General features: G+C 41.7%; 1 protein-coding gene and 1 pseudogene across 3 annotated transcripts in view; one reads left to right on the forward strand and one right to left on the reverse strand.

Annotated features, from left to right (window-relative positions):
* Nucleotides 1–10,843, reverse strand: part of LOC101443697 (14-3-3 protein zeta/delta pseudogene) — a 45,156-nt pseudogene extending 34,313 nt beyond the window's left edge.
* Nucleotides 10,334–22,703, forward strand: part of CACNA1D (calcium voltage-gated channel subunit alpha1 D) — a 370,244-nt gene continuing 357,874 nt past the window's right edge. For all 3 annotated transcript variants that reach the window (XM_058288640.2, XM_058288642.2, XM_058288641.2), the window contains exons 1-3: nucleotides 10,334–10,867; nucleotides 12,903–13,212; nucleotides 17,136–17,241. In XM_058288640.2, coding sequence (XP_058144623.1) covers nucleotides 10,801–10,867; nucleotides 12,903–13,212; nucleotides 17,136–17,241 — 483 coding nt within the window. In that variant the 5' untranslated portion in view covers nucleotides 10,334–10,800. The remainder of the gene's footprint in view (nucleotides 10,868–12,902; nucleotides 13,213–17,135; nucleotides 17,242–22,703) is intronic.

Genomic DNA, 22,703 nt, shown 5'->3' on the forward strand with positions numbered 1-22,703 from the left:
AATGTGTTGGTGGAGGGATGGTGTATGGAAATTCTATACATTGTGCATGATTGTTTTGTAAGTACACAACTTCTTTAATAATATATATATAAATATCTAAAAATACATATACAGAAAGGAGAAGGGACTCAAAATGGTATTCTACAAGAAGTTAAATAATATGAAAGTGGTATAAGACTTAATAGCAGAAGAAATCCTGCATTATCAGTAGTTACGTTAATGTAAAGGAATTAAAACCTAAGCTCTGCCACTACTGGCAGTGGCCTTGTACACGTTTCCTCCTTGGTAAAGTGAATTTTATTTTCCTTGTAGGGTTATGATGAGAAAACAAAATATTGTATGTGAGAGTGCTTTGCAAATATAAAAACAGTGTTTTTTTTAAAGGGTTGCTAGAATGCCAAATGTATAGATAGTAAAGATAGAAGAGGATTGAATGAGATTGGAAGAACCATTTCCATGTAGTTTTGGGGTTTTTCTCTCTTTCCTACTACACCAAAAATGAGGAATGTTCCCATTTGGTTCTGCCTCTGTTGTGGTCTACTCATTCTTTCTCTTTCAGACTGAGACTCTAGTCAATCCTAAAGGCTTTTTATGCCCCCATGATGCACACCTGCTTGCACTATGTGCTAGGGTGAGCTGGTTTGGGGGGAAATTGTGAAGGAAGTAATGTTGCCTTTAGTGAGCCTAGATACTCCCTTTGGGTTATTTTTCCTTAATCAGGGCTGGGCATCCCACTTCCTGAGAAAAAGGTGCCTGTGTTCTCTTCCTTCCTTCATCCTTATGGGAGAAGTAAAGAGGTGATATTTCCAGGGATATATGCATTTCAGGTAGAGGACCACAGCTTTAAGCTGTGATGATGGAATTTATGGCATCAATGAACTGATATTTCTGGTACTTGATATATATTGTACATAGGCTTCCTTGAGGTTATTGAACTGGCCTTGTAGGAGAATATTTCCCATCCCTCAAAGCTGTCATAAATCATATGATCCACATCATAAATGTTATGAGACTCTGTGAAATGGATCCAATTGCATTACATTGTAGGGTTTTTGTGAGAATCAAGAAGAGAATAGAAGAGAGTAAGCAAATTGTGTTCTTCACACAGTAATTACCATTAAAACACAACGACATTCACTTTTTTATATGGGCAAAATGTATTCAGAACCATACAAAGCAACAAACAGAAGAAATAAATATGAAAAGCACTGTACCTTATATTGCAGTGTCTTCACACTTTAGCATGAATCAGACTCACCCAGAGGATTTGTTAAAACACAGATTGCTGTGCTCTACCCCCAAAGTTTCTGACTGAATAGGTCTGGGATAAGTTGGGTAATTTGCATTTCTAACAAGTTCTCAGGTGCTGCTGCTGTTGTGGGAACTTCAATTTGAGAACACAGGTCTTGGGCTTTCTAATTTATTAGATGTTTTTCCGTACTGATCTCCTATGATCCTCATACAATTTGTGTGCTCATGAGGTAGGTACTTCACAGATGAAGAAGCAAGCTCAGAAAGACTATGACTGCTGAAATTCTCACAGCCAGTGAATAGCAGTGCTGGGATTCTGAGCCTCTCACTTTTTCAATTCTTTATCTAGTTCCAAGTCCTACCATTGCAGGGTAATAGGATGGTAGCTGAGAGTGACCAAAACTAGAACTATGATCTTCTGACTCTTCTGTAGAATTCTTTTTATTAAATTTCCTGCAGTTGTCACATGCCTTCAGCAGTTTATATTGAGTCATAGTAATTGAGACATTTGAGAGATTTATGAAGAAATATTTGGAGGAGGAAATGAAGGAACTGGAGGAAGGAAACTTCCAATAAGTTTATGACTGATGAAAGGAACCCAATTAGGCCGAAGGAGCTGGGAAAGGAAGCCAAGGAGAGGCCTGCTGAAGGAAAGGGGGAGCAAGCTGTGGGCAGAAATGTAAGAATCCTGAAAGACCCTTTATACCACTTAGGCATTTAGCTTTATAGGACATGATGTCCAATCTTCAGCCTTTTAAAAGCCATTTGATTACTCTGCCACATCACCAAAAGTCTACTCTGTTTGTGATGTAGTGTAACAATGAACAATTAATTGTGTTTGCAAAATCCCTTCTACACCCTGTCATTCTATGTTACTTGCCATTAAAGTAGTATCGGTCTTTGAAAAATTATAGAGCTCTTGATATGTTTCACTTTGGGCCCCACGTGTTCCTAGTATTTATAAAAATGGAACACTAACAAATATTTATCCAGTTTTATAGATGTGTTGACAATAACGACTACCATGTGCGTCTCCCTGCCATGGTGATTATTTTGCTCAATACATGATTGACTGAGATGTCTTCAGTATATTATAAACACACATTAAAAATAGCAACTTCAAAAAAGATAAAACTGACAAATAGAAAGTTCCATATTTTTGGATGCAATATAGTGCCAAACTAATTATTAAAACATGAAACAGATGATCTTTAGTACGTTTATCTAAGTTTGCATAATGAATTGTTTTCAAATAAGCTTCTTTGACTTCTACAATGTTCTTCATTTATAACAGTTTCTCAAATTGAAAACTTTTTAAAAGTTGCATTTTTTCTGTATATGTTCCTATAATCTAAGAAATATAAAGATTTTGTTAGTTTATAAAATTTTCAAACTCACAGTCCAATTTCCATTTTTTAGCATCCATTTATGACCATAAACATGAAGCTGAGAGAGGTTACTGCATTTTCATATTGCATTTTTGTCAAACAGAAAGAAAATGTTCCTAAATTAGCTAAGTACTCTACACTTTGTGAATCAAAGGGAATCCAAAGGGTATGTAGCAGAGAAGATCTGAGCTGCTTATTTCTAAAGTTTTATTAGCAAAATTGTGGAAATAAAGATCCTTAATATCTTTGGGGTTTCCTATTTCGTGGTCCTCAATAATATTGATTTAAAAGTTGAAAAGTATGTCAGTATCAAGGATTTGTGGCTTAGTTTTTTTTAAGTAGTAAGAAAAGCAAACAGGTCCACTCATAATAAGTGCCAGGTCAGTTTTTGTTTTGTGAATTGAATATTTAAACAACTGCTCTGAAGAAACAAAAAGGAAACTATAATGTTTGAACTGTAAAATTTCTGACATTTATTGACTTTCTGGATCTCCCTAACAACTTTTTGCCCCCAGAAATTTTCTTCTGTGATTAAAAAGGTGCAGATTAGTGGGTGTGTTTTTTTCCATTACAATGTATGACTGCAGCAGTTTTATTTTCCATGGCCAGCAAATGCTTCCCCATTCTCCCTCCTGCAGTTTTTGCTGAATACGCAATGCCTGTCCAGGGGCCTGACTGGTACATCTTCCCTGGGAAGGAGTCCTGTGGAAGGCAGGGCAGGGGAGGGAGCGGGCATTGTACAACCAGTGCCCCTTCCAGAGTAGGGAATTGACCTGGGAGCTAGCCCTGCCCGGGACCTCAGAGGGCAGCTTCAGGGGCAAGTCCAGGGCATAATATACCCTAGGATATGAAGGTGGGGGTACAAGGGGTTGAACGGGCCTGATGGCAGGGAGGAAGGCAAGGCCCGGGGTGTACCCAGGGGGCACAGCAAGGTTCCTGCTGGCCTGGGGGTAAGGGTGGGAATGGGGATTGGGCAGCTCTCTCTATAGGTCAGAGCAGTGGGCAGCAGCAAATGCTTTTAACATTGAGGTGGCTGTGCAATAGTGTTGACCAAACCCCTTGATGGTGTTCTGTGTGTGTCCACTTTCACGGCATGGGAGTGCACTCACATGCATTGTGTGTACACATCTACTTTACTATTATCTCTGTTGTTCTTCTCGGTCTTAGGAGGATGGGCGGTGGTGGTGGTTTTAAGTACTGGCTGTTGAATCTTATATATAAAGTGTGTACCAGAAATTAAAATTAAGCAAAATATAAAGACTATTAAAAAGCCCACTGTGTTCTATTGCTTTGGGACTATATTGAATGATGGGCTGCTGTTAAAAAGGAGAGCCACTACAGTTGTTGTATCCTAATGGGGATGGGGAGTTAGGTGAGTTAAGTTCTAAAGTCAGGGCATGAAGGCAAGAACTAAAACCAACCAAAGATTAATTTTTATCCACACCATTTCAATAGTCCTCTCCACCACACACATACAACCTGCTCTCAACTGGGTGTATATAGTTAATTTCAAATAAGTTTTATGATTCAGCTTGATAGTATGTGTCAGAGCCTCTACAATATTATTTTTAATGTTCACAATAAATCAGTAAGTTGGGTGATATTATCCCTATTTAAAGGTGAGGAAACTGAGGCCCCAAAGAGGGTACATGGCTTTCCCAAAGCAACATAGCTAGTATGTAGTTGCTGCCCCAGGACTGGAGCCCAGATCTTTCTGGCTTCACAGTCTAGGCTCTTCAATAAATCATATTAGAATGTTAAGAACCATTAGAGATCATGTTTTATAACCAGTTAACTTCACAGCTGGAGAAACTTAAGACTCATCCCCTTCATCGCGAATAGTGGGGTACTGACTAGTACTTACTAGACTCTGCCAGGATTTCCCCCTTGGAAGGCCATGAATAGGATGTGGTGCATCAGGGAATGATGGAAAAGATTTAAAAATTGGGTCAAGGGAAATGGGAATGAAATAGTTAAAGGAACTGGAATTACTTAGTCTGCTATGAAACATAAATTGCACTTTTCAAGTGAACACTTACTTGATGAAGGATAAAGACCAGCTGGACTCTACTTTCAATGAGGCCAAAGGAAAAAGAAAGGGTTTTTAATTGTGCAGGGTGGGGTGTAAGACAGAATCAAGAACTCCTCATGGTGGTGGGAAGGATGGTGGTTGGGGGAGGGAGCTAGTTAGTTCCAGGGTATTGGGGACCTGACTCCACTGCAGGCATTTACAAACTAGAATGCGAGCTGCTTTTTGCAGGGCTTTCTGTTTTTCCTCCTCTTGCTTAGAATAGCATTGCCCCTCTCAAGAACTACAGTTAAGCAACATCTTAATTGATCTGTCAGACTTTCCTGCACCCTACAAATCTTTCCATCCTCTGATACATCCTCCCCACTGGGGTCAGAGCTATTTTCTTGAAGCACAAATCTGATATCACTTATCTGCTCAAAAATGGACTCAAGCAGCTGTTTTCAATGTGTGGTCTGTGGACTCCCACAGGGGTAAGTTTGCCAGTTGTGGGAATTAAAAATACAGGATGCTCAATTAAATTTGAATTTCCAATAAACAACAAATAATTTTTAGTATAAGTATTCTCCACATATAATATTTGGGCAGCTTGTATTTTATCTGGCAACTGTACACAGGAGTGTCTGAGACCCTTTCAAGAGGTCCTTGAGGCCAAAGCTATTTTCATACTAACACTGACTTATTTGCCTTTCCCATTGTACTGACCTTTGCCCTGAGGGCACAAAATAAAAGGTGGTTATAACTGCTGGTGTCTAAGCATGAATTAAGATAGTGACACCAAATTGTACTAATGGTCATTGTGTTATTTTCTGCTATGCAGTTGCAGTAAAAAAGATTGCCAGTTTCACTTAAGAATGTCCCTGATGAAGCAGAAAAAAATATTAATTTTATTAGATCTTTTCCCTCGGGCAGATGTCTTTTTTTATTAGTCTGTATGACAAACTGGAAGGTATGCATAGAGTACTTCTGCTGCATACATTGATTGTCTCACTTGTGCAGTAGTTTGAGTTGTGAAGCTGAACTGTTTCCTTTTCGTGGAACACCGTTTTTTACAGACAGACAAACTCTGGTTATTCAAATTTAGGTATTTTGCAGATTTTTTTCTTGAAAATGAACAAAGTGAACCAGTTACTTCAAAGAAAAACTTGACAGAATTTCTGCCAATTATAAAATATGAGCTCTCAAGTGAAAATCTAGAATTTTAGAAAATTCTCTACCCCTGAAAGTTTGACAGTTTCTCAATACTTTAAGACTTTTTAAAAAATGAGATTGGTGGTGATATTAATTGATATTTTGATATTATATAATTAAATGCATCAGTATTTGGAAAGTCTTCCTAACTCGGTGAACCAGTATTTTCTAAATGACCAAAACATGATGTTATCAAATTATGCATGGGTAAAAGTTCCGTTTAAAATATAAGATAAACTGATATATTTCAGTGTAAGAGAATATGAAAAATTTCATTAATATTGTTTCAAATTCCACATTCAACTAAATTTTAAGAGTAGAGTTTTGGTGTCATAGCAATAAAGAATATTCACAATTACCTGAAAAGGGTATTAAAATACTCTTCCCTTTCCAACTACATATCTGTGTGAGGCTGGATGTTCTTCATATATTTCAACCCAAACACTGTTTAACTATGTGTAAATGTGAAAACAGACCTGTGAATCTAGCTGTCTTCGATTCAGCCAGACATTAAAGAGATTTGCAAAAATTTAGAAGTGTCACTCTTCTTACTAATTTATCTTGTCTTGGAAAATATAGCTAATTTTCATTGGAAAAAAAACTGTTAGCATGTAATAGGCTTATTGTTTTTAAATGAATTAATAATTTAAAAGGTGTTCTCAGGTTTTATTTTGGATATGGCCAATATAAATAGATATTATCTACACAAGCAAAAGTTCTCTGGAGTCTTCCATAATTTTGAAGAGTGTAAAGGGGTACTGAGAACAAAAAGTTTGAGAACCACTGACTTACAGGCTAACATCCAGACTTGTGAGCTGGACATTTGAGACTTTCCACAATCTGGCTCTAACTTGCCTTTTTATTTATTATCACTATTTCCACAGTACCCCCAGGTTCCAACCTAACCTCCACACATTTAACTGATTTCTGCACGTGTTCTGGGCTTTTCTGTCTCTGACTTTATGCATGCCACCTGGACCACGTGTCGCTGTTCCCCTCACCCACATGTTGTGGTTGGTAGTGGTTCAGGGCTATCCTGTTAGCACAAGCGCTTCTGGCTGGAAAGACTCATTCAGACCAACTCCCTCCTGTGTTTATGGGTACATTCTGCATGTAGCTTTCTGTACAATTACCTTTAGGACCTGTCTTCCTTAATTAGAATTCCTGGAGGGCAAAGGACCCAATTTCCCTTCTGTTTTATATTCTTACCATCTGAGAGCCAAGTGTACTGTCGTAAACTTTATGGGAATTTTGTAAATATTAGCTGACAATTTCTAGTCATATCTGTGAGCTTTTATGATCCTGCTCTGATTAATCGGAGTAGGTAGTGCCTGCTCTGACTGTAACTCTTGGAGGTTGGGGAGGAGGCTAAGGAGGTAGTCCTCGCCTGTGGACCTGCACTGTGGGTGGTGAGACAGGACCAGGACGCAAGGCTTAGAAACAAACAAGACTCAAGAAGGTACGTAATCAAAGGACAAACTAGGTGCTGTAGGCCCTCAGGGGAAGGGAGGTGTGTGTGGGGGGATGGGAAGTGAGACTAGTGCACGGCTGGAGTAATCAGAGGAGGCTTCTAGGAGGAAGCAGGGACTTGAATAAGGCCTTGTTAATAGGGAGGATTTAGTTATAGGTCAGCAAGGCAGGGATTTCAGGTCATCGAATAAACATGAGTCAAGGCAGAGAGTCAGAAAAGAGCACCATGTGTGCACAGCCTAATGCGGATACTGCTGACCACCGTGAAGGTGACTGTGTGAAATGGTAAGGCTGAAAGATAGAGGTGTTTAGACCAGATGTGGAAGGAAAGGGGAACCACTGACACTTTTTTTTGCTTCCCATGGCTTTCCCTCTATCTGTCTGAATTTCATTCTGCTATTTATAAAGGACTCCAGTAATAGGATCAGACCCGTCCTGATTGAGCTAGGCTACACCTTAACTGAAGTGTATCAAAAGGTCCTGCTTACAATGGGTATAGACTCATGGGAATGGATTAAGTTGAGGAACAAGTTTTTTTCTGGGGTACATAATTCCAAGCCACTCCAAGTGCTTACACTACTGTCTGGCACATAGGAAGTCTTTAAAAATATTAGCTATCATTATTCACTTATTCAGTAACTCACCTTAATAAAGAAATATGAATATTTAAACCTCCCAATGAGCCAGAGCATTTAGTCTGTGGAGCTGAATCAAGGCCCTCAACAAGCTTGCTGGAGACACTGCAAAAATGGGACTTATTCATAAGTTGGATGGAAGTCCTTAAAAAAGGGATGGAAAATCCTTAAAAACTCCAAGTCTATAAACTCATTAAAATCTAAAGTGTAAAACCCAGAGACCCGAGTCACAATTTTAATTGTGTCACTTTTCAGCTTAGAAACCTTCAAATGATTCCCAGTACTCTGGAAATCAGTCTCCTTAGGCGCATAAACCCTCTTCCACTGGGTCCCTGGTCTTTCCAGCCTCCCTCCTCCCCATAGTTCAGGCAGCTCAAGAACACTTCATTTTTACTTATGTTCAGACATGTCCAGCACTGTATTCTGATTGCCCTCATTCTTTCACTCTTGTTCCTTTACGCCAAAACTCATTTTTACCCATTTCTGCCCTATAAAATTAGTCACTTTTTAAGTGCAATTAAATTGACATCTTCTTGAAAACTTCTGATTCCAATTATAATTCGTCCTTTTGATGCTTGCATAGTACTATCTTCATAAATGTTATCGCTCTTATGTTCTGCATGGTATTAGGGATGTATACACCCTTTTCTTCTTCCATTGGATTGTATGTCCTTGAAGTGTAGCTGTGCCCTAGATTTCTCTTGACAACACTGAGCCCAGACCCTTGTTCTTTCTTAACATGCCTCATGAATGTTGGCTGAACTGAGCTGAATTGTGAGCAAAGATGAGCGTGCGTTTGCGATTTTATAGAAAAAGTCTCAAGAGGAAAGGCTTATTTAGACCTGGAGCTCTGAAAGTGACAAGTTTCTTGTGACTTTCATACATGCTTCTGGACACAGGGCACAGTTTTCTATCCCTTCAGCTTTTGACTTAGAACAGCCTTAGGTGAGGTGGCCCCAGGTCAGTGTTCTATCACTAGGCCATGGGGCTACTCCTCTGCCTCGCTTCTCCTCTCCAAATAATGAGAAAAAGGAAAAAAAATGGAAGCTTGCTTTTATTTTTTCATCTTTTCCAGACAGGACATCCCTCTCAGCAAATCTGTTTGGTCCCTAGTACCAGATGCCTCTCAACAATTGAGGATGCCCGATGTGTGTCTTCATGGGCCAAGTAGCACCTTCCCATAAACATTTTTTCAAATTCATGCTGAGAGTTTTTGCTTTATTTGCTTATTTATCTTTAAAGCCACTGTGCTCGAACGTTCCCAAACACAGCAGAAAGATGTAGATCGGAACAAAAGCAAATAATTCGAATCCTGTCAAGTAACGGAACAGAAGTCCTTCTGACAGTACAAAGCCAGAAGAGAACTATCATCATCCACTAGATACAATATTTTCCTCTCTAGACAGGGGCTGCTGTTTGCAAACCCCATCATCATCTCAAATATAAGAGACCGTGAAGGTATAAAACAAAATACTCCTCTCACCTTCTAGAGGGGAGTCAGCTGTTATAGGAACATTACCTATTTCTTTAAGCAAAAGAGCGGCTTGAAAGACCTTGGCTTCTACTTGCCACTACCAGCCTCCCAGGAAGCGCGGAGAAGGAGGGAGCCAGCGAGCTACCCCTCCCCGCCAATCGCCTTGAGTCCCAGGCTGCGCCAGACCCCTCTCGGGTAGGGCGGGGGTCGCCAGTGGGGAATGCGCCCAGGAAACCCGGTTGGTTACAAAGGTTACCCGGGGCAGTGAGTGCTCTCCAGAGAGCCGGGCTCCCCCCCACGCGCCCCTCAACCGCTTGGGAGAGGCAAGAGGGGGCGTCTGACCAGCTCTGGAGAGGTAGGGGAGTCAGGCAAAGCCCCCGCGAGGGGCGCGATTCGACACTGGAGCGACAACCGTCCTTTTGCACCTGTGCTCCCAGGGGGCGGGGCCTCTTTCCAGGTGTGCGGAGGCGGGGGCCCCCGCGGAGACCCGGCCGGCACCTAAGCATCCCCTCCACCCCGCCCCGAATCCAGGCCGGGGGAGGAGCGGTTAATCCGCACCCCGCCGCAGCGGGAGCCGCCGGCCCCGCCCGCCTCCTTCGGGGCCGTGGGGGATGGGAGGCGCGGCGCGGCGCGGCGCGGGTTAAGCGGGCGGTGCGCGGCCGCAGCGCGCCTCACCCCTTGGCCTGGCTGGTCGGCCGAGCCAGCCGGGCTGGCGGAGCCCCGAGCCCCACGCGGCGGCCACCCCGACCGCGCGGGCCGTGCGGGGAGGGCCCGGGCCCGGCCGCCGGCAGCTGGGGCGCGGCGCGGCCCGTGGGAGGCTCGGGCGGGGAGGGGGGGCGCGCAGCGTCGCCGGGGCGAAGCCGGCGTGCGGCGCGGCGCGGCGGGCGCGGGGAGCGAGCGCCTCCGTCCCCGGATGTGAGCTCGGGCTGCCCGAGGTCCTGAGCCGGCGGCGGGCGGCGGGCACCGGGCACCGCGGCGGGCGCCCCGATCGTTCCCAGCGGCCAGGCCGGCATTTGCGCGGCGTCCCTCGGCTAGAGGAGGGGACCAAGCCAATTCTCCTTTGCAGCAAAAAATCACATGTATATATTATTAAGATAATATATACGTCTGATTTTATTTTTTTAAAAAAAGTTTATTTTGCTCCATTTTTGAAAAAGAGGGAGCGTGGGTGGCTAGCGGCTTTTATAAATTGTCCTTATTTTCTGTTATTTGTCCCCGTCCTTCCCCACCCCCTGCTGAATTGAGAAATAAGGGCAGGGACCGCGGCTCCCAGCTGTTGGTAACCCCCTCCCCCGTTCCTCCCCCGCCCCAACGCCCAGTCCAGTGCCCTGCACACCTTAGGCGCTCAATAAATGTTCGTGGATGATGATGATGATGATGATGAAAAAAATGCAGCATCAACGGCAGCAACAAGCGGACCACGCGAACGGTGAGCAGCTAGAGCCTGGGCACCCGCTGCCAAATGTAATCCTTGTCGTGACCCTCCTCTTCCCACCTCCCCCTGTTTTTGATGCTCTGGGTGGGTTGAGAGGGCTGGAGGGATGGAGTGGATGCTTCTGTTATGGTGTCATCTACCTAGAAAGGGGAGATGCGTGTCAGCTGGAACTCCGTTCTCCCCTTCAGGCCCTGAGTGTCAGAGTTAATTCTGCATTTGTGGGGTGGGGGCGCCCGTGGAGTCTGTGGAGTCCTGTGCGGCTGGAGGGGCGGTGAGCCTCGGGGATTCTAGTTCACTGTCCTCGGGCTCAACTTTCCTCCAACGCACCGGAGCGATGGAACGGCGTGTGTGTGTGTGTGTGTGTGTGTGTGTGTGTGTGTGTGTGTGTGTGTGTGTGTGTGTGTGTGTGTGTGTGTGTGTGTGTGTGTGTGTGTGTGTGTGTGTGTGTGTGTGTGGTGGGGGTTAGTCTTCAACCGGAGCCCCCTTACCAGCCATTTCTCCCCTTTTTCTCTCCCTCCCCCTGGTTGGCAAGGAAGAAGTCTCTTTTGGCATCCGGAAAATTCTAGGATTGCCCGATTTCACCCTTCGCGCGGGTGGGTGAGGCACAGCCCTCCCTTTGCGTGGGGGGCGGGGGTCGGTCTCAGAATGGGGGGGGGGTAGGGAGACGGTGGAGAGTGTGTTCCTACTCCCAGCGCCGGCTGTGAACACGCTGGTAACCTAGCAATGCCCGCGGAGTGGCTGCCGCTGTGGGGCTTCTCTCCCTGCCTGGGCCCGGGGACCACGTGCAGTTTCCACACCAGCTCGGGCCGGGTCTGGGGAGGCTGGAGCAGTTCCTGGCTAACCCTCCCCCACTTTCTTGGAGGTTGCGGGCACGCGCACACACACCCCCCTCCCCTGCCAACTCACAGCCTTCCCGGGTGCGCGCTCCCCAAGGCAGGGCTTGGCACCAGCCATCCCTGGGCTCCACTATCTGTTGTCCCCCTGTTTTGCCCCCTTCCCAGGCTGCTGGGCAGGCACATCGGTGCTTGCTTTAACTCTCCCTTGTTCTTCATTTAATAATAATTGGTTTTTCAAACACCCATCCCTCTATCTCTCACCCTGCCAACCTCTCTTTGGCTTCTGCCTCAATAAGGCGGTTTTGGCTGAAGGCGGCAAGTGCTCGGGCTGTCAGGCCCCCTTGGGGCTCTGCGCCTGTGTGCTCCAGGATCCAGACTACACTGAGATGATTCCTGCTTAGACCTTGAGGGCCCCTGGCATAATCCAGTCTGTCTATGCAAGGTGCAGGGGTGCAGCCTGACTGCCTTGTCTATCTCTGGATGCTGACTTGGCTGCTTGCTGCAATTTAAAATGCAAAAAAGCCCTAAAGATGTTTTCTGTTTTCCGAAGCCTGTGGAGGAAATGAGTCCCAAGCACCATGAATTTTCATTTGCAGGAAGTGTCAGTGCATAATCTAGATATTTGTTATGAGGCTTTTGGTTTTGCCCACTGCCAGTAGAGGATTGGTGTTTTTTTTTTTTTTTTTTTTTTTTTTAATGCTGAAATAATTGCAGTTGTGGCTGTGGGAGATGTTTAACACCCTGAAAATGATTGATTATTGAATTTTGGCACTGTTTTTTTTTGTGTTTGATGGTGGTAGTTTCTTCAAGAAAAACTCGTACATATCTGTTAACTCATTAGACATACATGGGTTTGACAAATAAGAAAAGAAAGTAGAATATATGTGGGAATGACCTCGGTTTGTCAGAAGAAATGCACTAAAGACTCCTTATGAAGACGTGGCTTTAGAGAGGTACTAGCCTTGGATTTAATGCAGCGGTGATTCTGTGTGACTAACACTCAGGGAGGGCAGAGCACGTGGACTTTTCTTGCTGCTTTGGCTGACCATACTTTTGAAATGTGACACATGAGGTTGAAAATGGGGACATGGGAATGATGCCCCTTATTTTTGATGAGTGACAACCTTTGATTTTTTACAGACACTAGATTCTTGCTGCTGTTGTTTCAAATTTCTTTTTTTCTTTCTCCCTAGAGGCAAACTATGCAAGAGGCACCAGACTCCCTCTTTCTGGTGAAGGACCAACTTCACAACCGAATAGCTCCAAGCAAACTGTCCTGTCTTGGCAAGCTGCAATCGATGCTGCAAGACAGGCCAAGGCTGCCCAAACTATGAGCGCCTCCGCACCCCCACCTGTAGGATCTCTCTCCCAAAGAAAACGTCAGCAATACGCCAAGAGCAAAAAACAGGGTAACTCGTCCAACAGCCGACCTGCCCGTGCCCTTTTCTGTTTATCACTCAATAACCCCATTCGAAGAGCCTGCATTAGTATAGTGGAATGGAAGTATCCTTTTTCTGGGAAGTCTCTCATTTTCTCTTTTACCATCTGTACTTTAAAAGAATTTACTTTCTGAAATGGCACCTTAAAAACAGTAGTGGTCTGGAATGTGAGCAAGAGAAGAAGCTGTATGTAAAAGGTTTCATTGTATATATCTTCTTATCTCCTTGGAGTGCAGAGGGGTGGCTCTGTGGGTATATTTAGCCCACTGAAGGGTGTGTGTGTGTGTGTGTGTATAGAGTGGTGGTGGGAGTGACAGCCTGAAACCTTAAAATGGTAGATAATTAAAATATGAAATTAGCCTTTGATTACTTGACAATAGATTGTTAGTCTTTAAATCCATAGTTGCTTTTGAGCATTGAACCTATTGCAAATAAGGTATGCCAATTTTATTTTTTTAATAGACTGTATGAGTTTCTCTGGGAAGTGAATACATTTTTGACCTTTAGTAAAATCTCCTTATTCTGATATTTTGGAATTTGCTTTTACAACTCCAGCTAATGCTGAGGTTGCTTCTAGCTCTGACGTTTAGTAATTCTAATTGTTCAGGTAGCTACAAATATGAACACTTGCTTCATAGGAAAGGGAAGGGGTCCTTTTTTTTTCTGATCAACACTATGATTTCCTGGAATTTCCTTTTGAAAAGTTCCAAAAAAGCATTTGAAATGTGAGCATGAGAGAGTGTGTGAAGGGAGAATTTTGTGTGTGCTTCCCCTCCCTGAACCCTTATGAGTTATAGAACAGCCCTTTCTGTGGAGGAATTTGCAGTTGTTGCCTTTATAAAAAAAAATTCTTTGTCCTTGGATTGGAGTTATATTTCTGGGTGTCTCCTTCATATTTTTAAAACTGAACTCCAAATGCCCCAGGATGGATATGTCCCAGATCTTGGAAAACTTGTGCTTCTCCCTGTGTATCCCCTTCCCAAAACCTGGTGGCCAAGCTCTAGCCACTGCCCTCCTTCAGGAAAGGTTATTGAGGCCTTCTTTCTGAACAAACAGCTTTCCGATTAGTCAGATGATTCACTGGTCTGAGTAAAATAAAACATTTCCTTCCCAGAAATGTAATTGGGGTTGACAGGGCCCTTAGAACAGTCCCTAACCATGGGGCAGCAAGAATATAGAACTTCCCCCCAACCACCCCCAGAAGGGTGGAGGGGCCATACTACCTGGGAAGGATATAATTCGAGTACCTAGCTAGGCAGCTCTTTGCATGCCTTCTGTCTTCTGCGGCTATATTCTCTGCTCATGCACAGGAGTTAAAATGAGGTAACTATCTAGAAAAGTTTTGGAGAGAGAAGCCAAATGCTAGGGTAGGATTTGGGAGTTTTTCATGTGCTTTTTCGTTTTGAAACAGATGTCTCTTCACTAGAGTGAATTATGGTGTCTCTCACATAGCTGGGGTTGTGTGTGTCTATTTTCTTTTTATGTTCTCCAGTTTGAGGACAGAATCCTAGTGTCATTGCAGGAGGGAGCTAGGTAAATCAGGCATACCTCATTGGCATCCCTGGGGTCAGGCAGTGGTTTTACTTAGCCTGAAAGATCTCCTCCTCCTCAGGTTGGCTTGACATGACTCTGAGTAAACCAAGACCTCTCGGTGGGGTTATTAATTTTATGTGGAGTGGGGTGGGAGGCCTGATGCTGTTTCTCTTTGTGCACAGTAATTTGTATATAGTAATTTATGTGTACAGAGTGATTTTCTGGATCATGCTGCTGTCTTCCTTTCCCACATTGCCAGGCACGTATATATAGGAATTAGGGGATATGGCTGCCAATTCAAGGGGAAGCCTGCTTACAAATGGGATAGTTTGTAGAATAGATCCTTAAATGATGTATGATCTATTTATTTTTCTAAATGACATTTCTTTCTAATTTCTATTGAAATCCTTCTAAAGTCAGCTCTGTCAGGCACAATCAGCAAGGGGAGAATGAGAGCCTCGTTTGTTTTTGCAGGCAGGTAAGGCAGAGTGTCCTGCACTTTGGGCGAGTGAGGGGTGTTCTTATTTCAGAAAGAGTGGCTAGGACTAGATGCACATATTTATTGCTCTGTTCTGCTTGGCTTGTAAAATTCTTATGGCTGTGATACTGGTATCCACCAGTACCTGGAGATTGAAACTGGGCCAGTGTTAAGAAGAATTACACCTTCTACTTGGCCTTCCTGAACTGTGTTGGTATTTCTCATATTTGCTGGTTTATTGTTTAGGTTCTAGGAAATTAAAAAGGAAGGATGGTGGTGTGGGGGAGGGGAGAGAGAGTAAGTGTGTTTCTATAGAGAATAACATTGGTGCAATGGATTTTTAAATTTCAGTGGGGAATAGCCAAAAGGAAGAATGAAAAGGGCATTGTGAAGTTTCCTTAAGGTGGTCTGTTTTAAAGTTAGATCTCTGCATAAGAGACTATTGTGCTAGATGAGTTGAAAGAATAAAAATGAAAAAAAGCTAATTGGCTTAAAAATAAACCCACCAAACTTAGTTAGGGATGAATGTTCATGTCATTATATCAAAGAGAACTGAAGCACCTCAAGGGACTGAGGTTTTATGGAACCCAAAGCATCTCCAGAGAGGTAAGGGGTATTTGTTTCCTTTTGCATTTTTGGATTTTCTAGAAGGGTATCAAGATAACTGGAGAATAGACATTTCATGCCCTTGAATCCTTGGTCCCTCAAAGTATTTAGTCAGACTAGTGTGTGATAGCCTTACCTTTTGGGGATTGAGTGTATGGGAGACAAACTCTTGTAAAATCAAGTCCAAGAATTGCATATTAGGTTGGTTGCTTCTGAAACCTGGCATTTGGAAAGGCTCAGAACCATAAAGGATTATTGCCAGTTTTGACAATGTCTCTAAATAACAGCAACATGTTTAAGTATCTCTTGAAGGCTGATCTTCAAGTGATTCTTCCGGACAGACCCCCAAGATTTAGAATTGTTAAATCGTTCTTTGAAAGTGTCTGGTGCTGATTTCATGTGGCTTTTTATTTAATTTGTTTATAAATTGAACACAGTAACAGCACATTATAAACTGAGCTCTAGTCCAGCTCTGATCTGCAACAGTTATAGCCATTGATTTCTTCATAAAGAAAACAGAGGAAGGAGCTGCAGCTTGGCTTTCTTATTGTAAAGTCTGGGGTTTTGGAATATGCCACAAGAGAGTTACAGGTAGAATGGCGAAGGTCCTAGTGACTTGGCCTGCCTAGTCCAGACGAGATTCTGACTAACCCAGCCAAGTATGGTCCCCAAGAAAATAGCTCTAACACATTGAGGCAAGGATCCGTGGAAGATACTTGTCCCATGGTGACTTCTCTGTGTCTACAACAGCCAGGAATATAGCTTTTCAAGGCCCTTGTCTTTTTTTTTTTTCCAATAACAAATCAGTTTTATTGATACATATTAATAAAGCAGCATACAATTCATCCAAAGTGTACAATCAGTGGTGTTTGTTATAATCACATACTTGTGCATTCAGCACTTCAATCTTTATTAGAGCATTTTCATTATTTCAATAATAATAAATACTAGACAAACAGGAAATTTCCTTACCTTTCAATCTCTGTTGCTCCTACATAGTTGCTGTTTCTGGCTATTCTTGCACAATTATTTATTTGTTGATTAAGCAGTTTTATTGAGACCCTTGTCTTTTTAAAAACAAGATGCAGAAACCTGGTTCACACAGTGCCCTCTTTGGAAGAATGAGTGTAACATGCTCCTTACAACAGAAGAAAAGGACATGGAGAGGTCACTTGCTAGGAAGATCTATTGTGAGATGACCACTGACGATTACTTTTGTTGAAACTTGATAGTCACAACAGTCTAACAAAAGTGATTTTTGTATGTAACTTTTATTTGAAAAGCAACTCAAAAGTGATGTGATTGGGAGTGTGATAAGAATGATAGTTTATATTTGCTCAACATGTATATACCTTAACGAACTTCTTCAGACCATTTGACATATTTATATTATTGGCTATTTTTGCCAATTGTGTGGCCTTAGCTATTTACATCCCATTCCCTGAAGATGATTCTAATTCAACAAATCATAACTTGGTAAGTGTCCTTAGAGTTCCTGCTTGTCCTGATTTGTGGTTATTGTTTGCCTCTATAGTTAAACTAGGTGCTGACTTATTTTGGCCTGCAGTTTACAGTCATGCATGTGATGTTTCCTGGAGCTTTGCAGCAGTGCTTTTTTTTCTTTCTTTCTTGACCTGTAGTCTCAAATTTTTACTGAATAAAAGTATTTAAAGTCATGAATCTTGTGTAAAAAAGATAGAAACTTTTTATGGAAGAGATTTGTAGCAGATTTTAAAATACCCTTTTTCCCCCCACAGAGGATTTTGCTCTCTCCCATTCCTTTCCTGATATTAGTTTTTTGTTTTTTGTTTAATCCATTATTATTTTTGGAGTGAGGGGTGCGTTGGTCATTTTTCTGATTGGTGGAGAGTTATCATAGATTTTATATAGGAGTGATTGTTTTTTGAGAGGTAGGATACAACAAAACTAATAAATCTACATAGAGATATGGAGACTAATAAGGTATGGTATTAAAGCTCCTACTCCTATGAAATGTCCCAAGGTAAAATGACTCTGATTAAATAAATTTGTATACTTCCATATACTTTTTATCCTTTTAAAGATTTACAGAAGGTTTGCAGTTAAAAAACAAGTTTCATTTTGTTTAATTCAATTAGCCCTTAAAAGTAATTGGCCATAGACTGTTTTAAACATTTTTTTGGCAGAATACTTTTAACATCACGGAACCAGTATTATATAGAATATGGAACTTTGTGTGTGTGTGTGTGTAAAGGTTAAAATAGTTAAAAAAAAAAAAAGGCACTAAAGAGTACTGGATTGGACCTAGACACTTATCCCACTTGGCTGTCAACTAGTTGTGTTTTGGGGCATTCCCATAGCCTTTCTGAATTGCCAACCGTCTGTCAATTAAGGGATTGGACGAGAAGATCATTAGGATTGTTTTTACCTTGTACATCTTTCAGTCTGTTTTTTCTTTTTCTTTTTTTCATTATTCAGAAGCTATTTCAGGACTTTTCTGGTGCTGAAGCATCCTTCTTGCAAGGATCAGTACTTTTATAATTGGAGGGAACCAAGCTGGATAGTAGTAAACTCCCTTTATCCTTTAGCTAGTTCCTTTGTTGGGAGTTTTTCCCATTGATGCTGGATGGTCTTAACTTAATGAGGTTGTAAAGGCAAGAATAGTGTGGGCAGATTTCTGCTGGCTTCTTGTGGTTATGCCCTTGTGAATTAACCCATAATGGTTTATGTACAGAATTTCATGTTATATTTACAATTTTGTGGCATATTTCAGTTGTAACGTAAGTCTATTCACGTAAGGGTTTTTGTAGTTTGATTTCTAAAGAATTTTTTTAAAAGTTTACTTATCACTACTGAAAATACAATTGTAAGTGGAAGTTGGATATACCTATAAACACTTATTGTTAGTATATGATTATACTGTGTTAGAGATTATTTGCATAGCTTTGGGTATTTTTAAATAGCTTTTGATTTGGTTGTACACATGTGACATTGGATTATCTTTCTGAAGGGAAAGCAGAAGTAGTGAAAAGCCTCCCATCAATGGAGATAGATCATCATAGTCTAGGCCACAGATGGTGTCAGCCTTGTTACCAAATTTAACAACGTGTATGGTGACCCAGTTTGTTGCTTTTTGTAGCTCAAGAGAACATGATTAAACAAACTTAGACAATAAATACCTTTCAGAAAGGCAGATTAATTTAGTTCAATGGAATAATTAATGTAGCTGCATGTGTAAGCCAATTAATACTCTGATTTTTCCCTGGGAAATTCAGTGCACTAATATAAGTGCTGTCAGACCATTTTGATTTCTCAGCTAGAAAGTGAAGAAATAAAATATAGGAAATGGATAAATCTCTCTTTTTCCCTCTTGCACCACTTCTCCAGTGTATCGCTTCTTGACAATTCCTAAACACTGGACTTTTTTGGGAGATGTTATTAGTTTGGCAGGCCTTCTAAAAACCAGTGTATATTTCTTTGACCTCTTTTCTTAGTATGCTGAAACTCATAGCATTCAAGTCTGTGTCTTTTTTTCACTTGGATGGTCACATGGCCACATGAGTTTATACTCTCTGCTTGACTCTTTAAATATTTCCTTTCCCAGTGTGGGAAGGGAAGATCTTTGCAGACTTTCCCCTGATTCTTAACAAGGTCCCATGCCATGTCAGTCCTCTCACCAGGGAGCTGTTTTTTAAAATTTTTATTTTTATTTTTTATTTTTAAAAATACATCTGACCCAATTTGTACTAAAGTGATTGCTCTATTTTTGGGATCAGTTTAGAGGCAGCTGAACGAAGCTTATTTTTCATCTGTAGTAAATAGCTTTCAATTAATGTGAATGGTAAAACAAAGAACAAAGACTGATAGGGGTTGCAAAGCTCCTCACATCCCCGGAGATGGTGATTTTCTTTGCCTTGATAGCTCCATGGGAAATGCGAATGCCAAGTACTTAGAGTGCGATTCAGGGCCAGCTTTGTGGAAGATATTTCTGCCTGTTAAAGGTTGTTTGTACTGAAATGAATACTTTTGTTGGATAAGAAATGTGGCCAACCCCACTGGTCCAATATGTGCTTTGGGTTGTGTATAACTCAGCCAGCTTCAGGGATTTGGAGACTACCTTGAGGGCAGCACGTTTTCCCAGGGTTAGATTTCTTTTTTTAATGTAAACAATCTCAAGTTTCTATGCAGTTTTCATTTGTGGACTTGCAGCGACAGTAGAGGCTGAAGCCATGGAAACGGTGCAACTCAGTTCCCATAGTTCTGTCCCTCTTAGTTCAGTCAGTAGTAGTATTTCTTCAGCTCCCCTTATTTGAAAGCATATATCATTTATTTTATTTTCTTACAGCAAGGGGAAGAGCTCTTCTGTATTGGGTGTCAGAGTGGGAATGATAACAAGTAGTATATTTCACTGTGTTGAAAAACACAGGAAAAAATGCATTATTTTGTTTTCTCAAACTTTTTTCATAAGCAAATTGATGTGCCTAACAGTCATTGCAACCTGTTCCTGAAATTCTCCTTCCACAGGCTACTTCCTAGTTCTCTGTAGTACTGAACTGCCTCAAACTAGGATTGTCCAAAATAGGGATCCTCATCTGCTCTTACAAACATTCTCTTGATATTTGCCAATGACTGTGCCCTCCTGTTGCCTCTAAGCCAGCATGAAATGACTGGAGGGCCAGGCCCATGGCTCACACCTCTGTATCCTTTAATCTAGCAAAGTCCCTGGCTCAGCCCAGGTGCTCAGTAAATGCCTGCTAAACTGAGTGAAAAGGTTTTTTTACTTTCTTGACACTGTGGATCTTCTTTGACCCCTGTCCTGCTCTTTTTCTCATCTTGTTGAGGCCCATTTGTTTGTTTGTCCTTTTAGGTTTATTCACATTTTCCCTCTACCAGATCCTTCACTTGTTCCCTTTTCATTCTATTTATGCCTTCAGGGCTTCCCTTCCTTAGATCTATCTACATTTCATACCACTATCAGATGCTTTTTTTTTTTTAATTTATTTTCTCCCCCACCCCGTTCGTTGTCTGCTCTCTGTGTCTATTTGCTATGTTCTTCTGTGATTGTTTGTCTTCTCATTAGGCAGCTCTGGGAACCGATCCTCATACCCTCTGGAGTGGGAGAGAGACGATTACTCTCTTGTGCCACCTCAACTCCCTGTTCTGCCATGTCTTCTTATTTTCTCTTCTCTGTGTTTCTTGTTCTGTCATCTTGCTGCGCCAGCTTTCCGTGTTGGCCAGTACTCCTGCGAGGGGCAGCTTTCCCATGCAGGGCAGCACTCCTGCATGGGGTGGCATTCCAGCATGGGCCAGCACTCTGCGTGGACCAGCTTGCCCTCACGAGGAGACCCTGGGCATCAAACCCTGGACCTCCTATATTGTAGACGGGAGTCCAATTGGTTGAGTCACATCCATTTCCCAACTGTTTTTTTTTTATTTTTAGAAGGTACGGGGGACTGAACCTGGGACCTCGTACATGGGAAGCAGACACTCAACCACTGAGCTACACCTGCTCCCCTGTCAGATGTCAGATGACTTTTGCTAGAGAAGTGGTCTTGAGGCTTCAGTGGCCACTCACTGCCCACCGAGGAAAGACCAGACTCCATGCTCCATAGCCAGGTCTTCCCTGATCTGGCCCTACCCTTTTTTTTTTTTTTTTTTTTTTTAACCTTTTTGGTTTATCTTCCTCCTCTGCCCTTCACAACCCTACCCATTTGTACACCCGAAGTTCCCAAACATCTCTTCCCAACTTGTCTACCTCCTGTTTTTTAATTTTTTAAACTTTTCATTTTGAAATTCTTTCAAAGTTACAGGAAAGTTAGAAAATAATACATATCCCTTACAGAGAACTCCAACATACTCCTATCCCCCCAGATACCCAGATTTACCAGTTTTAACGTTTTGCCACATTTGCCTTTCTGAACCACATTGTTTCATTCTGTTTATCATCTATCCCTCCCACTATCCCACCCACCTATTTATCAGTCCATTTTCTGAATAGTTGAATGGCGGTTGTATACATCATGCTTTTGAACACTTAATTCTGCCATGTACATTTCCTAAGAACAAGGATAATCACCTATGTACCCATCTTAAGTGCAGTTATCAAGTTAAAAAAATTCAACATTGATACAAAGTTTACATCTATTCCCAGTTTTATATTGTGTCCCAGTAATGTCTTGTCGACCTTTTTCTCCTCCTCTATTAGATCCGTTGAGGATCATTTATTGCATTTAATTGTTGTCTCTTTAGTTTCTTTCTTTTCCTTTTTTAAATTGTGGATACTTACATACAACATAATTCTTCCCATACCAAGCCCTCCCAAGCATACCATGTAGTGGGATAAGTCAAATTCACAATATTGTGGTACCCTTACCACCTTCCATTACTAAAACTTTCCTTTCTCCTCAAACAGAAACCCTATACACAATTATGCATTAATTCCACATTCCCACTACCCTCCACCTCTGGCAACCTGTACTGTAATTTCTGTCTCTATAAGCTTGCATATTTTTTGATATTTTCTTTTAGTAACCATAGGGTTTAAATTTAATGTCCTAAATCTATATCAGTATTTTGCTTTGTTACTAACTCTACTTCAGTAGAAGACACAAAACTATGTTCCTCTAATTCTCCATCCCCCCACCTTTATATAAGTCTTGTCACAAATTATGTATGCATTCATTATGAGTCCTAAACCTTTGAATTATCATTATTGTTTATGCATTTGGCCTTTTAGATCCTGTAGAAAATAAAATGTGGAGTTATAAACCAAAAATACAGTACTGACATTTATATTTACCTATGTTGTTACACTTACCAGAGATCTTTTAAAAAATTCTCTACTTAATATTTTTTATTAGAGAAGTTGTAGGTTTACTGAAAACTCATGTGAAAATTACAGCTTTCCAAATACCCCCATTGTTGACACTTTGCTTTAGTGTGGTACCTTTCTTAGAATT

Source organism: Dasypus novemcinctus, chromosome 26, assembly GCF_030445035.2.
Source record: "Dasypus novemcinctus isolate mDasNov1 chromosome 26, mDasNov1.1.hap2, whole genome shotgun sequence".
NCBI classification, from domain to species: domain Eukaryota; kingdom Metazoa; phylum Chordata; class Mammalia; order Cingulata; family Dasypodidae; genus Dasypus; species Dasypus novemcinctus.